The 14,254-nt window shown below is 40.3% G+C and overlaps 1 protein-coding gene across 1 annotated transcript in view; it reads left to right on the top strand.

The window, feature by feature from the left end:
• Window positions 1–14,254, top strand: part of COG7 (component of oligomeric golgi complex 7) — a 336,481-nt gene that overhangs the window by 163,623 nt on the left and 158,604 nt on the right. The window contains exon 8 of the mRNA XM_053694578.1: window positions 8,927–9,125. Coding sequence (XP_053550553.1) covers window positions 8,927–9,125 — 199 coding nt within the window. The remainder of the gene's footprint in view (window positions 1–8,926; window positions 9,126–14,254) is intronic.

Raw genomic sequence — 14,254 nt, 5'->3', positions numbered from 1 at the left:
AGAGTTAGCTGGGGTAATTATACCAGTTCCAGTTCTGGAACAGGGTCTGGGGTTTTATTCAAATCTATTCATCGTACCAAAGAAAGAGAATTCTTTCAGACCGGTTCTGGATCTAAAAATATTGAATCGTTATGTAAGGATACCAACATTCAAAATGCTGACTATAAGAACTATTCTGCCTTTTGTTCAGCAAGGGCATTATATGTCTACAATAGATTTACAGGATGCATACCTGCATATTCCAATGCATCCAGATCACTTTCAGTTTCTGAGATTCTCTTTTCTAGACAAGCATTACCAGTTTATTGCTCTTCCATTTGGTCTAGCAACAGCGCCAAGGATCTTTTCGAAGGTTCTCGGTGCCCTTCTCTCTGTAATCAGAGAACAGGGTATTGCGGTATTTCCTTATTTGGACGATATCTTGGTACTTGCTCAGTCTTCACATTCTGCAGAATCTCATACGAATCAACTTGTGTTGTTTCTTCAAAGACATGGTTGGAGGATCAATTTACCAAAGAGTTTCTTGATTCCTCAGACAAGGGTAACCTTTTTAGGTTTCCAAATAGATTCAGTGTCCATGACTTTGTCTCTGACAGAAAAGAGACGTCTGAAATTGGTTTCAGCCTGTCGAAACCTTCAGTCTCAATCGTTCCCTTCGGTAGCATTATGCATGGAGATTTTAGATCTCATGACTGCTGCATCGGACGCGATCCCTTTTGCTCATTTTCACACGAGACCACTCCAGCTTTGTATGCTGAACCAGTGGTGCAGGGATTATACAAGGATATCACAAATAATATCCTTAAATCCCAATGTTCGATCATCTCTAACTTGGTGGATGGATCACCATCGTTTAATTCAAGGGGCCTCTTTCGTTCGTCCAACCTGGACTGTGATCTCAACAGATGCGAGTCTATCAGGTTGGGGAGCTGTTTGGGGATCTCTGACAGCGCAAGGGGTTTGGAAATCTCAGGAGGCGAGATTACCAATCAATATTTTGGAACTCCGTGCGATTTTCAGAGCTCTTCAGTACTGGCCTCTTCTGAAGAGAGAATCGTTTATTTGTTTTCAAACGGACAATGTCACGACCGTGGCATATGTCAATCATCAAGGGGGGACTCACAGTCCTCAAGCTATGAAAGAAGTATCTCGGATACTTTTATGGGCGGAATCCAGCTCCTGTCTAATTTCTGCGGTTCACATCCCAGGTGTAGACAATTGGGAAGCGGATTATCTCAGTCGCCAGACGTTACATCCGGGCGAATGGTCCCTTCATCCAGAGGTTTTTCTCCAGATTGTTCAAATCTGGGGACTTCCGGAAATAGATCTGATGGCCTCTCATCTAAACAAGAAGCTTCCCAGGTATCTGTCCAGATTCCGGGATCCTCAGACGGAAGCAGTGGATGCGTTGTCAATTCCTTGGAGTTATCATCCTGCTTATTTCTTTCCGCCTCTAGTTCTTCTTCCGAAAGTAATCTCCAAAATTCTATTATGTCACATGAACATCTCAATGTAAAAAAAAATAAAAAATATTTTACCTCAAAATATTTTCAGTTCACCATAGTAAGGGCTTTGTGAGCAGTTATCCATAAGCTTCTCTTTTTACTGTCATGGTGGGGAAAAAAAATAAACTAAAGAAGCTTCCATGCAGGTTCTGGGTCAAGCATTCTGATTGGCTGCTTAAAGTCCCTTTACAGTAGGATGTGGCTACTGAGGAAAATTTTGAGGTAGAAATATCTTCGTTTTTTACACTAGCGTGTTTGTTTGATACTGTCTAGTCAGCTTTTTTACACATGCTGCATTGCTTTCAATTGATTCAGCATTTGGGTAGTGTGTCCCTTTATTTTTGATTAATTATGGGTAAAGCATTGCACAACCCTATTGCTAATTACTAGTATTAAAACTGTGTGCTGGTGAAAGACCATCTTTTTCAGAAGAAATCAAAGCATCTCTAATATGTCTGGTGTGGAGAGGGAACGTTGTTTTGTGTTCTTCCTTTGTGTTAATTAATTGTGTTAATGTTAGTTTGTCTAATTTTGCTTAATCGAGATTCTCCTAATTGACTATATTATTAGTCTGGGTAAAATAACAAGGCAATATAAGAGTACAAAAATTGTTATAAATGTATACGTTTATGGTACTACAATAAGTATGAATTTGTTTTGTTTGATGACAAGATTTACAAATTAGGTTTTTTTTTTCTTTTAATGTCTCCATAATCCTTTGATAGACAAAAGGTAATTATTGATACATTGGTTTTTGATTTGTTGGGATTTGTATAATGAAATGTGAATATTATTTTGTCTGTATAGCCCTGCAAGGCATTGATATTTTTGTTTTTCATTGTATTTATGTGATTCAAGATTGTTAATTTGATGGAGATATTAATTCAAATAAAAGGAAAAAAAAATATTTATATAAAAAAAAAAAGTAGTGACACTGGCTCATGGGTATAGCCAGAGGAGGGCTGGTTATAGGATCAGTGGTATCTGCATCAGTATAATAACACCCAGCACTATATATGACACAGTAGTGACACTGGCTCATGGGTATAGCCAGAGGAGGGCTGGTTATAGGATCAGTGGTATCTGCATCAGTATAATAACACCCAGCACTATATAAATACATAATAGTGACACTGGCTCATGGGTATAGCCAGAGGAGGGCTGGTTATAGGATCAGTAGTATCTGCATCAGTATTATAACACCCAGCTCTATACAAAGATACAATAGTGACACTGGCTCATGGGTATAGCCAGACAGGGGCTGGTTATAGGGCCAGTGGTATATGCATCAGTATAACACCCAGCACTATATGACACAGTAGTGACACTGGCACATGTGTATAGCCAGAGGAGGGCTGGTTATAGGATCAGTGGTATCTGCATCAGTATAATAACACCCATCTCTATACAAAGACACAATAGTGACACTGGCTCATGGGTATAGCCAGACAGGGGCTGGTTATAGGATCAGTGGTATCTGCATCAGTATAACAACACCCAGCACTATATAATGACACAGTAGTGTCACTGACTCATGGGTATAGCCAGAGGGGGGCTGGTTATAGGATCAGTGGTAACTGCATAAGTATAATAAGACCCAGCACTATATAAAGACACAGTAGTGACACTGGCACATGGGTATAGCCAGAGGAGGGCTGGTTATAGGATCAGTGGTAACTGCATAAGTATAATAAGACCCAGCACTATATAAAGACACAGTAGTGACACTGGCACATGGGTATAGCCAGAGGATGGCTGTTATAGGGTCAGTAGTATCTGCATCAGTATAATAACACCCAGAGCTATATAATGACACAGTAGTGACACTGGCACATGGGTATAGCCAGAGGAGGGCTGGTTATAGAATCAGTGGTAACTGCATCAGTATAATAACACCAAGCACTATATAATGACACAGTAGTGACACTGGCACATGGGTATAGCCAGAGGAGCGCTGGTTATAGGATCAGTGGTATCTGCATCAGTATAAGAACACCCAGCACTATATAATGACACAGTACTAACACTGGCACATGGGTATATCCAGGGGAGGGCTTGGTATAGGATCAGTGATATCTGCATCAGTATAATAACACCAAGCACTATAAAATAATGTTTTTAATTTCAAATGTACCTTAGTGTCCTTCACTAAGGTCTGTACTTTGGAAAATGTCCGCCTATCCCTGCTCCTGATTCGATCAACTGCCTTTTTCGTTTTTGTGACCAGCAGTGCTCTGCAAATCCTGAGTGGTATTTCTACTGTGTGTTTAACACACAGTAATCTAGGGTCGATGGTCTTAAAATTACATGCTCTAGAGGATTAGAGTCAAACTGACCTATATAGGAAGGTGTGAAGAAGCCATTACTCAAAACCAGCTGTATGAAAGCATGTCTAAATTTTACTAACAAGCATGAAACTGACAAAAATACTAAATATTGGTGGGAACCTTGATTCAAAATATGTAACTTTTCTTGAAACTCAGTTAAAAACAAAATATACAGGGTGTTACAGATGAGGATAATTCACTAAGAGGTCATGGATTTCCATATGAAATATCACATGCATACCTAGTTGCTCAAAGGCAACCTCTTGCCTGCAAGAACCCTGTGCTTTATAACATTGTATCAATGATTAAGATGCATTATATATAATTGAATTGCTAAATAGAGCACAGTGCTTGAAACTGCTTTACTGAGCGTATGTGCAATTAGTAATAGGGCACTTAGCCAGAAATCAGGGGAAGCCCCCCCCCCCAGGAAGCTTGCAGGCAGAAGATTGCCTTTAAGCACCTAGGAATTCATGTTATATTACATTGGGAAATCCACTACACCCATCCCAGTATTCTAAATGATTCTAATTGAATTACCAGCACTAGATTCTTCTGGACGTGTATGAGTCCCTCAGGTGTCTGTTTTTTATAGTTATGCAAGGGATTATTATTGAGTTTACAGTTGTTAGTTAAAGAAACACTGAACCCAAATTTTTTCTTTCGTGATTCAGATAGAGCATGACATTTTAAGCAAGTTTCTAATTTATTCCTATTATCAAATTATCTTCCTTCTCTTGGTATCTTTATTTGAAATGCAAGAATGTAAGTTTAGATGCCGTCCCATTTTTGGTGAACAACCTGGGTTGTTCTTGCTGATTGGTGGATAATTTCATCCACCAATAAAAAAGCGCTGTCCAGAGTTCTGAACCGAAAAAAAAAGGTTAGATGCCTTCTTTTTCAAATAAAGATAGCAAGAGAATGAAGAAAAATTGATAATAGAAGTAAAATTGAAAGTTGCTTAAAATTGCATGCTCTATCTGAATCAGGAAAGATAACATTTGGGTTCACTGTCCCTTTAACTATCCTCTCCTGTAACCCCTTGTATATTCTTTTTCTTTTATGTTTTTAACTGGGTTTCACTAAAAGTTATATATTTTTACCATGATTCCCACAAATATTTAGTATTTTTTATATGTACAAATGAGTGTATGGGCAAGGGGTAGGTCACATATTCTAGCTATTGTTATACTAAGCATGAATCTGACTAAGATATGTGAAAAAGGTTTGTGGTCAGATGAGACCAAGATAAAACGCTTTGTGTGGCACAAACAAAACATTGCACATACCTAAACTAACACTATATTGTGGTAGTGTTAGAATCATGCTGGGGGGTGCTTTTCATGTGTAGGGCCTTGGAATTCTTGTAAGTGTTTAACAAAGAAGGAAATAAGCAGGGCAGTACTGGAGGAGAACCTGTTTTCAGTCTAAAAACTGAAGTTTCAGAGAAAGGCAGAAGATCCCAAGCACAAGGCAAAAGTGACTTTGATTTGGGGTTGGCCGACTTTGACTGGGGGATGGGCGACTTTGACTGGACTGGGGGATGGGCGACTTTGACTGGGGGATGGGCGACTTTGACTGGGGGATATGCGACTTTGACTGGGGGATTGGCGACTTTGACTGGGAGATGGGCGACTTTGACTGGGTGATTGGCGACTGGGTGATGTGTGACTTTGACTGGGCAAATGTAAGATATTCACTCTTTTGTTCTTGAGTCAATCCAAAGTCCTGATCTCAATCCTATTGAAAATATGTGGCACTAGTTGAAAATTGCAGTCTACAAGTGCCACCCAACCAAGTGGAGCAAATCTGCAGAGAAGAATGGGCAAACATTACTTCTAGTTAGTGTTAAAGGCTGGTGGATACCTCTCCAAAAGATTGTTGTTAAAGCTAAAGGTGGCACAATTAAATATTAACATCGGGGGCTTGAATACTTAAGCAAGCAGCATTATTCAATTTACTTTTAAATATTTACTCAAATACCTAAGTACTGGGACCCATGAGCCAAAGACAGTAGGAAGATGTGTGTAGCCATCAGTCACCAGCTAGCTCCCAGTAGGGCACTGCTACTGATAAAGAGACAAAGTGTGGAAACAATTGTCTCATGGAATATAGTCAGGTTAAAGACTCTGATTAATAAAATTACTATTCCTCACAGCCATTGTCTTTCTCACTTTATCAGTACATAATTGTCCCCAGCAGAAGAGAGAGGTTTTAACATGGTGGCACCTATTATTTTATAAAAACTAACATTATACACTTATTTAATATAAAAGTACAAAACACATCTATCCATTTTCTGTTTAATGTCCCTGGCACAGGTGACAAGCAATGATGTCGGATCCTTTTGTTCTCAAGCTTTCTATCCTTATATATTTCTACCGTTTTCTTTTTCCATCTTCTCTACCTTTCTATTTTTTTCCCTCTTTTCCCTCTATTCTCTGATCTATAATCTATTTTTTTATGGCACTTTGTTAGTAAATTTCAATAACTCCATTCCTATTCAAATACTGTGTCCACAAGATTTGCTAACAATACCAGGTCCCCCCTAGAACCACAAATGGTAAGGTTGCTAGCTGTCTTGCACTAGTACAAGGTGGGGTTCTACAATGGCCTTTCATATGTATATATGTATATATATATATGTATATATGTATATATATATGTATATATATATATATATATATATATATATATATATATATATATGTGTGTGTGTGTGTGTCTCTCTCACTCTCTCTCACTCTCTCTCACTCTCTCTCACTCTCTCTCACTCTCTCTCACTCTCTCTCTCTCTCTCTCTCACTCTCTCTCTCTCTCTCTCACACTCTCTCACACTCTCTCACTCTCTCTCACTCTCTCTCACTCTCTCTAACTCTCTCTCACACTCTCTCACACTCTCTCATTCTCTCTCTCTCCTACAATTGCGCAGTGAGCTTATCCTCTTGTCTGCCAGTAACCTATATATCAATAATTTTATCTCTTTGACTGCCATTAAAGCAGCAGTGGTTTCACTCTCCATTGACAGCCTGTAGTGCACACACACACAAAGGTTACCTGATTGGCTACATATAACACACATACACACAGAGTGGCGTTTTGACACCCTGTGACTGCCAGTAACCTCTAAGATTGCCTTTTTTTCTAACCATCCCTAGTTTCCAATAACACAGAGTAGTGCATATGCAATGTAACTTTTGTCTGGGATATGTTTTTAATGCGCATATGCATATCAGGCCTAATAAATTTAGCTGCTACTTAGAGGAGATTGGAAAAACTGGACATTCAAGTGTCCGATGTTTTTTTTCTTTATTTTACTGGACATCCTGATTCCTGCTGAAATACTGGACTGTCAGGTTGAATACTGGAAATCCTAATTGTGGGAAGATTTTGAAAATTGGTTTACACATATGCTAAATATTTGAAAGTGACACAGAATATATGTAAAATGCTGACTAAAAAATGTCACATGAACATCTCAATGTAAAAAAAAAAAAAGATATTTTACCTCAAAATATTTTCAGTTCACCATAGTAAGGGCTTTGTGAGCAGTTATCCATAAACTTCTCTTTTTAATGTCATGGTGGGGGGGAAAAACTAAACTAAAGAAGCTTCCATGCAAGTTCTGGGTCAAGCATTCTGATTGGCTGCTTAAAGTCCCTTTACAGTAGGATGTGGTTACTGAGGAAAATTTTGAGGTAGAAATATCTTCGTTTTTTACACTAACGTGTTTGTTTGATATTGTCTAGTGACTAGTCAGCTTTTTTACACATGCTGCATCACTTTCAATTGATTCAGCATTTGGGTAGCGTGTCCCTTTATTTTTGATTAATTATGGGTAAAGCATTGCACAACCCTATTGCTAATTACTAGTATTAAAACTGTGTGCTGATGAAAGACCATCTTTTTCAGAAGAAATCAAAGCATCTCTTATATGTCTCCACATGTATTTCACAGTAGTCAAAATTACATGACTAATAAGTAATCCTGGGGTATTGTTCCTTTAACTACCAGTAAAGTATTTGTGGAATATTCAGATTAAGGCTACCTATAATATCAACAGGCCCACACCCTGCTTCCTTTATTGTCAATCCTAATTGTAGGTAATTTATTCATTATTTATTAGGGATATGGCCAAATGAAAGTTTCAGAAACAGGTTGCTCATAATCCTGAAAATGGACTCAAGGCAGCGATTTCTTGTTAATTTTTGTATAACCTTCATAAACAGATAATTATAAATTCAAGTCTCAAAATGCCCAGTCTGCTGTCTATTTAGGCCTCATGAATGGAATTAGTATTGTTATAGAACTGTTCTTAATGTCATTTTAAAAGGACATGGAATTCCAAATTGTTATACTTTCATATCTAAAAAGTTTAAAGATACTTTTAAATGTACTTTTATTATCAAATTTACATTTTCTCTCTTGGTATCCTTTGTTGTAAAGCATATCTAGGTAGGCTCTGAAGTGGCAGTGCACTACTGGGAGCTAGCTGGTGATTGGTGGTGCTTTTTGTCATTGGCTCAAGTTGTTGATAATTTGCTGCCAAAGGTGCTAGTAGTAGTTTGCTTCTTAAAGGGATAGTCTAGTCAAAATCAAACTTTCTCGATTTAGATAGAGCATGCAATTTTAAGCAACTTTCTAATTTACTCCTTTTATCAATTTTGTCTTTTTTCTCTTGCTATCTTTATTTGAAAAGCAAGAATGTAAGATTTGAAGCCAGCCCATTTTTGGTTCATCTCCTGGGAAGCACTTGCTGATTGGTGGCTAAATGTACACATTAATTAGCAAGGGCTACCCAGGGTTCTGAACTAAAAATGGGCCAGCTCCTAAGCTTACAGTCTGGCTTTTTCAAATAAAGATACCAAGAGAACGAAGAAAAATTGATAATAGGAGTAAATTAAAAAGTTTCTTAAAATTGCATGCTCTATCTGAATCATAGAAGTTTAATTTTGACTATACTATCCCTTTAAGTAGCTGATGATAATGATTTAAGGCACTATAAGAAATTTACTTTATAATATATGTGTGAAATTAGAAATTTACAGACATATAGTAGGAATGTAATAATGTGTTCCCTTTATTTTAACACAGGTATTTAAGAAGCCACATGAAGTGGTGACTGTCTTGATGGTTCAGACATTTGCAGCAATGGTCCCTTCAATTCCTGTGTGCCTTAGCACGGCCATGGAACGAGCAGGCCCAGAGAGCAAACTCAGCACTTTACTGGATCTCTATCAAACAACAGTCCACTTTGCCAAATCGCTGGAAGCTGCTATTATGCCAAGTAGCGGTAAGATGAGCCTGTTTTCCTCTTAAAGGGACATGAAACCCAAATTCATGATTAGGATAGAGCATGTGATTTTAAACAACTTTCCAATATACTTTTATTATCTAATTTGTTTTGTTCTCTTGGTATCATTTGTTTAAAGGATTCTTAGGTAGGCTAAGAAGCTGCTGATTGGTGTCTGCACGTTTATGCCACATGCTATTGGGTCACCCAATGTGTTCACTCAACTTCCTGTAGTAAATTGCTACTTCTGCAACACAGCACAGACACCAAGAGAATGAAGCAAATTAGATAATAGTCAATTGGAAAGTTGTTTACAATTGTATCCGCTATCTGAATCATGAAATAAATATTGGGTTTCATGCCCCTTTAAGTCCTGGTGGGTAACCTGTGTGCAAAATGAGATTGTTTCTATAGATCGGTTGGACGAATAAAGTATGTGAAAGGGTTACTAGCATAAAACCTTCCCTCATCTAGCACTCACTAGGGAAGGCAGTCCATTTAGGAGGGACTAAAACAAAGAACCTTTGAATCACTTAATAGCCATTTATTTGTTCACTGAAGATAACAGACAATCAGTATGTACAGACAGCAGCAAAGGATCTTACGCGTTTCGCACATGCACTTCCTCAGAGGTTTCAGAACTTTGCCGCCTCCTGGCATTGAAGGTACCAGCACCAGACCAGAGAGTATTTTTTTTCCTATCCTGCAAAGAGTGCCAGTAAAAATTTATTTTAATCCTGAATAACTGTTAAAGTGATGGTAAACTCTCCCCCTTTTTAAAATCAGATCCGGAATGTTAGTGATATTTTAGATGAAGTTTAATTCATCAGTTGTAACAAATATGCGCTGTTACTTTTTAATATAGATGTAAAATTCAAATACCCCATGCAACACCACCCACAACACCGCCCACTGTTCTGTAATCTAACAGTTTTAATTATTCTCCAATCAGCGCTATAGCTACAACAAAAGGTGCCATATGGGGAGAGTGCTGATTGGACAACAATTCAAACCTTAGCTCCCATATTGTAACTTAGGTTACCTTCTCTGCTGTGGCCATTTAGGGACAGTTATAAATAGGTCACTAGTGTGTGCAGCCAATGACTGTATGGAATATAACAGTGTTCTGCACTTTCACTTTTAACAGCAACTGAAAAGCTCATAATTTCAGAATTTAATCACAGGAAAAGGGGACAAAATAAATAAAGTATGTTGCAAAGTTTTTTATTTATTTATACAGTTTATCATTTTATATTGCCATCTTAAAGTGTTTAATGTCCCCCTTTAAAGTTCAGCGGAAAAATCCTTGGACTCTGCAAAAAGTTGTTATCTCAAGGTTTCCTTTTATATCCAGATATCCGTTAGCTCCATCTGATAGGTTGGTGATGAGTCGCATAGAGATGTAGTAGCTAAATATTGTTTAAATCTCAGAAAAAGTCAACCTCTTCTGATTGGTTTGGGATAAATTTTCTTTGTGGTAAAAAACAGTTATTCCTTTTAATATATTTTGTTTTTTACTGATTAGAATTCTTGCATGACGTCTTCAGTCTAAGTAATAGTTACCTTAATGTTCAGTATCTCCGAAATATGAATTAAATGGGCTTATGTTCTTTTGGTACAATTGTTCAGACAGCTTTTCATATTCACCCAGGGAAAAAATAAAGTCCCTCCATGGATCTTACTTTAAAGGGACAGTCTACACCAGAATTGTTATTGTTTAAAAAGATAGATAATCCCTTTATTACCCATTCCCTAGTTTTGCATAACCAACATAGGTATATTAATACACTTTTTACCTCTGTGATTACCTTGTATCTAAGCCTCTGAAAAACTGCCCCCTTATTTCAGTTCTTTTGACAGACATCCATTTTAGCCAATCAGAGATGGCTCACTGGAACTCCACGTGCGTGAGCACAGTGTTCTCTATATGACACACATGAACTAACACCCTCTAGTGGTGAAAAACTGTCAAAATACCCTGAGAGAAGAGGCGACCTTCAAGGGCTTAGAAATTAGCATATGAACCTCCTAGGTTTAGCTTTCAACTAAGAATACCAAGAGAACAAAGCAAAATTGGTGATAAAAGTAAATTGGAAAATTGTTTAAAATTACATTCTGTATCTGAATCATTAAAAAAAAATTTGGACTAGACTGTTCCTTTAATGTTTGGAAGCTTTGATGTTACATCTCTTTTAACCTTTACATCAATACAACTCTCAAAAAAGTTTTTTTTATTGGTAATCACTTTAGCACACAGATTGGTTGAATTGTAGGCTTTACCATATGTAGCCTTAGGTACTATTTTGTCTTTGTGACAAAGTGGTCCTATGCCCAGCTCATGGATTCCTGTCCAAAGTTTCCTATGTCTTAAAGGGATATAAAAGTAAAAAATAAACTTGCAAAAATCAGACATGTGATTTTAAGACACTTTTAAAATCACTTCTATTTTCAAATGTGCTTTGTTCTCTTGGTATCCATTGCTGAAAATGAATATGGACATATCCTACACTAGTGGGAGCTAGCTGCTGATTGGTGCCTGCACACATTTGTCTCTTGTGATTGGCTAACTAGATGTGTTCAGCTAGCTGCCAGTAGTGTAATGCTGTTCCTCATCAAAGGATAACAAAAGAATGACGCATATCTAAACTATAATCGCGTTTGTAACGCGTCCGTCACTGTCGGCATTTGCACACGCATCCTAAAAAGGAATGTTGGATGTGCGCGCAGCCACCTCAGCGCGAGACAGCTTCAGGAGCTACAACTCTCAGCTGTAACATAACAGCTGAGAGCTCGAGTTCCTAAAGCTTCAGGCATCTGCCGCATATGGAGCCAGAGCGGCGAAAGGTGCTCCGCCTCCATATGAGGCCAGATGCCTGATCGTTACAGATGGCAACACTGTGTGTGTCACCGTCTGTAACTATCTTCTGCTGGTGCCGGCGGGAGGTGTGGGCGGTCAGCAGGGAAGGAGAGGGAGTGGGAGTGCCCTAATACAAACAAAAAAAAGGACAGGGGAAGAAAGAGCAAAAGAGAGGGGAGAGAGCAAAAGAGAGGGGAGAGAGCAAAAGAGAGGGGAGAGAGCAAAAGAGAGGGGAGAGAGCCAAAGAGAGGGAAGAGAGAGAGCAACAGAGAGGGGGGAGATGGAGAGCAAAAGAGAGGGGGCGAGAGAGAGCAAGAGAGGGGGAGAGCGAGCAAAAGAGAGGGGAGAGAGAGAGCAAAAGAGAGGGGGGAGAGAGAGAGAGCAAAAGAGAGGGGAAGAGTGAGAGCAAAAGAGAGGGGAGATATCAAAAGAGAGGGGAGAGAGAGAGCAAAAGAGAGAGGGGGGAGAGAGAGCAAACAAGGGGGAAGAGAGGGCAAACGAGAGGGGGGGAGAGAGGGGGGGAGAGAGGGGGGGGGAGAGAGAGCAAAAGAGAGGGGGGAGAGAGAGAGCAAAAGAGAGGGGAAGAGAGAGAGAGCAAAAGAGAGGGGAGATGGCAAAAGAGAGGGGAGAGAGAGAGCAAAAGAGAGGGAGAGAGAGAGCAAAAGAGAGGGGAGAGAGAGAGCAAAAGAGAGGGGAGAGAGAGGGCACAAGAGAGGGAAGAGAGAGAGAGCAAAAGAGAGGAGAGAGAGAGAGCAAAAGAGAAGGGAGAGAGAGAGCAAAAGAGAAGGGAGAGAGAGAGCAAAAGAGAAGGGAGAGAGCGAGCAAAAGAGAAGGGAGAGAGAGAGCAAAAGAGAGAGGAAGAGAGAGAGCAAACAAGGGGGGAGAGAGGGCAAATGAGGGGGGGAGAGAGAGCAAAAGAGAGGGGGAAGAGAGAGAGCAAAACAGAGGGGGAAGAGAGAGCAAGAGAGGGGAGAGAGAGCAAAAGAGAGAGGGGAGAGAGAGAGCAAAAGAGACAGGGGGGAGAGAGCAAAAGAGAGGGGGGAGAGAGAGCAAAAGAGAGGGGAAGAGAGAGAGAGCAAAAGAGAGGGGAGAGAGAGAGCAAAAGAGAGGGGAGAGAGAGAGAGCAAAAGAGAGGAGAGAGAGAGAGAGCAAAAGAGAGGAGAGAGAGAGAGAGCAAAAGAGAGGAGAGAGAGAGCAAAAGAGAAGGGAGAGAGAGAGCAAAAGAGAAGGGAGAGAGAGAGCAAAAGAGAGAGGGGGAGAGAGAGCAAACAAGGGGGGAGAGAGGGCAAACGAGAGGGGGGGGGAGAGAGCAAACGAGAGGGGGGAGATTGAGCAAAAGAGAGGGGGAAGAGAGAGCAAAAGAGAGGGGGAAGGGAGAGCAAAAGAGAGGGGGAAGAGCGAGCAAAAGAGAGGGGAGAGAGCGAGCAAAAGAGAGAGGGGAGAGAGAGCAAAAGAGAGGGGGAGAGAGAGAGAGAGCAAAAGAGAGGGGAGATAGCAAAAGAGAGGGGAGAGAGAGAGCAAAAGAGAGGGGAGAGAGAGAGCAAAAGAGAGGGGAGAGAGAGCAAAAGAGAGGGGAGAGAGAGCGCACAAGAGAGAGGGGGAGAGAGAGCAAACAAGGGGGGAGAGAGGGCAAACGAGAGGGGAGAGAGAGCGCACAAGAGAGGGAAGAGAGAGAGAGCAAAAGAGAGGAGAGAGAGCGAGCAAAAGAGAAGGGAGAGAGCGAGCAAAAGAGATGGGAGAGAGCGAGCAAAAGAGAGGGGGAGAGAGCAAAAGAGAGGGGAGATAGCAAAAGAGAGGAGAGAGAGAGCAAAAGAGAAGGGAGAGAGAGAGAGCAAAAGAGAAGGGAGAGAGAGCAAAATAGAAGGGAGAGAGAGAGCAAAAGAGAGAGGGGGAGAGAGAGCAAACAAGGGGGGAGAGAGGGCAAACGAGAGGGGAGAGAGAGCGCACAAGAGAGGGAAGAGAGAGAGAGCAAAAGAGAGGAGAGAGAGAGAGCAAAAGAGAAGGGAGAGAGCGAGCAAAAGAGATGGGAGAGAGCGAGCAAAAGAGAAGGGAGAGAGAGAGCAAAAGAGAGAGGGGAGAGAGAGAGCAAAAGAGAGGGGAGAGAGAGCAAAAGAGAGGGGAGAGAGAGCGCACAAGAGAGGGAAGAGAGAGAGAGCAAAAGAGAGGAGAGAGAGAGAGCAAAAGAGAAGGGAGAGAGAGAGCAAAAGAGAAGGGAGAGAGAGAGCAAAAGAGAAGGGAGAGAGAGAGTAAAAGAGAAGGGAGAGAGAGAGCA

Source organism: Bombina bombina, chromosome 11, assembly GCF_027579735.1.
Source record: "Bombina bombina isolate aBomBom1 chromosome 11, aBomBom1.pri, whole genome shotgun sequence".
Lineage (NCBI taxonomy): Eukaryota > Metazoa > Chordata > Amphibia > Anura > Bombinatoridae > Bombina > Bombina bombina.
The sequence above is the reverse complement of the archived record's forward strand: the minus strand, read 5'-3'. Positions and strand labels throughout refer to the sequence as shown.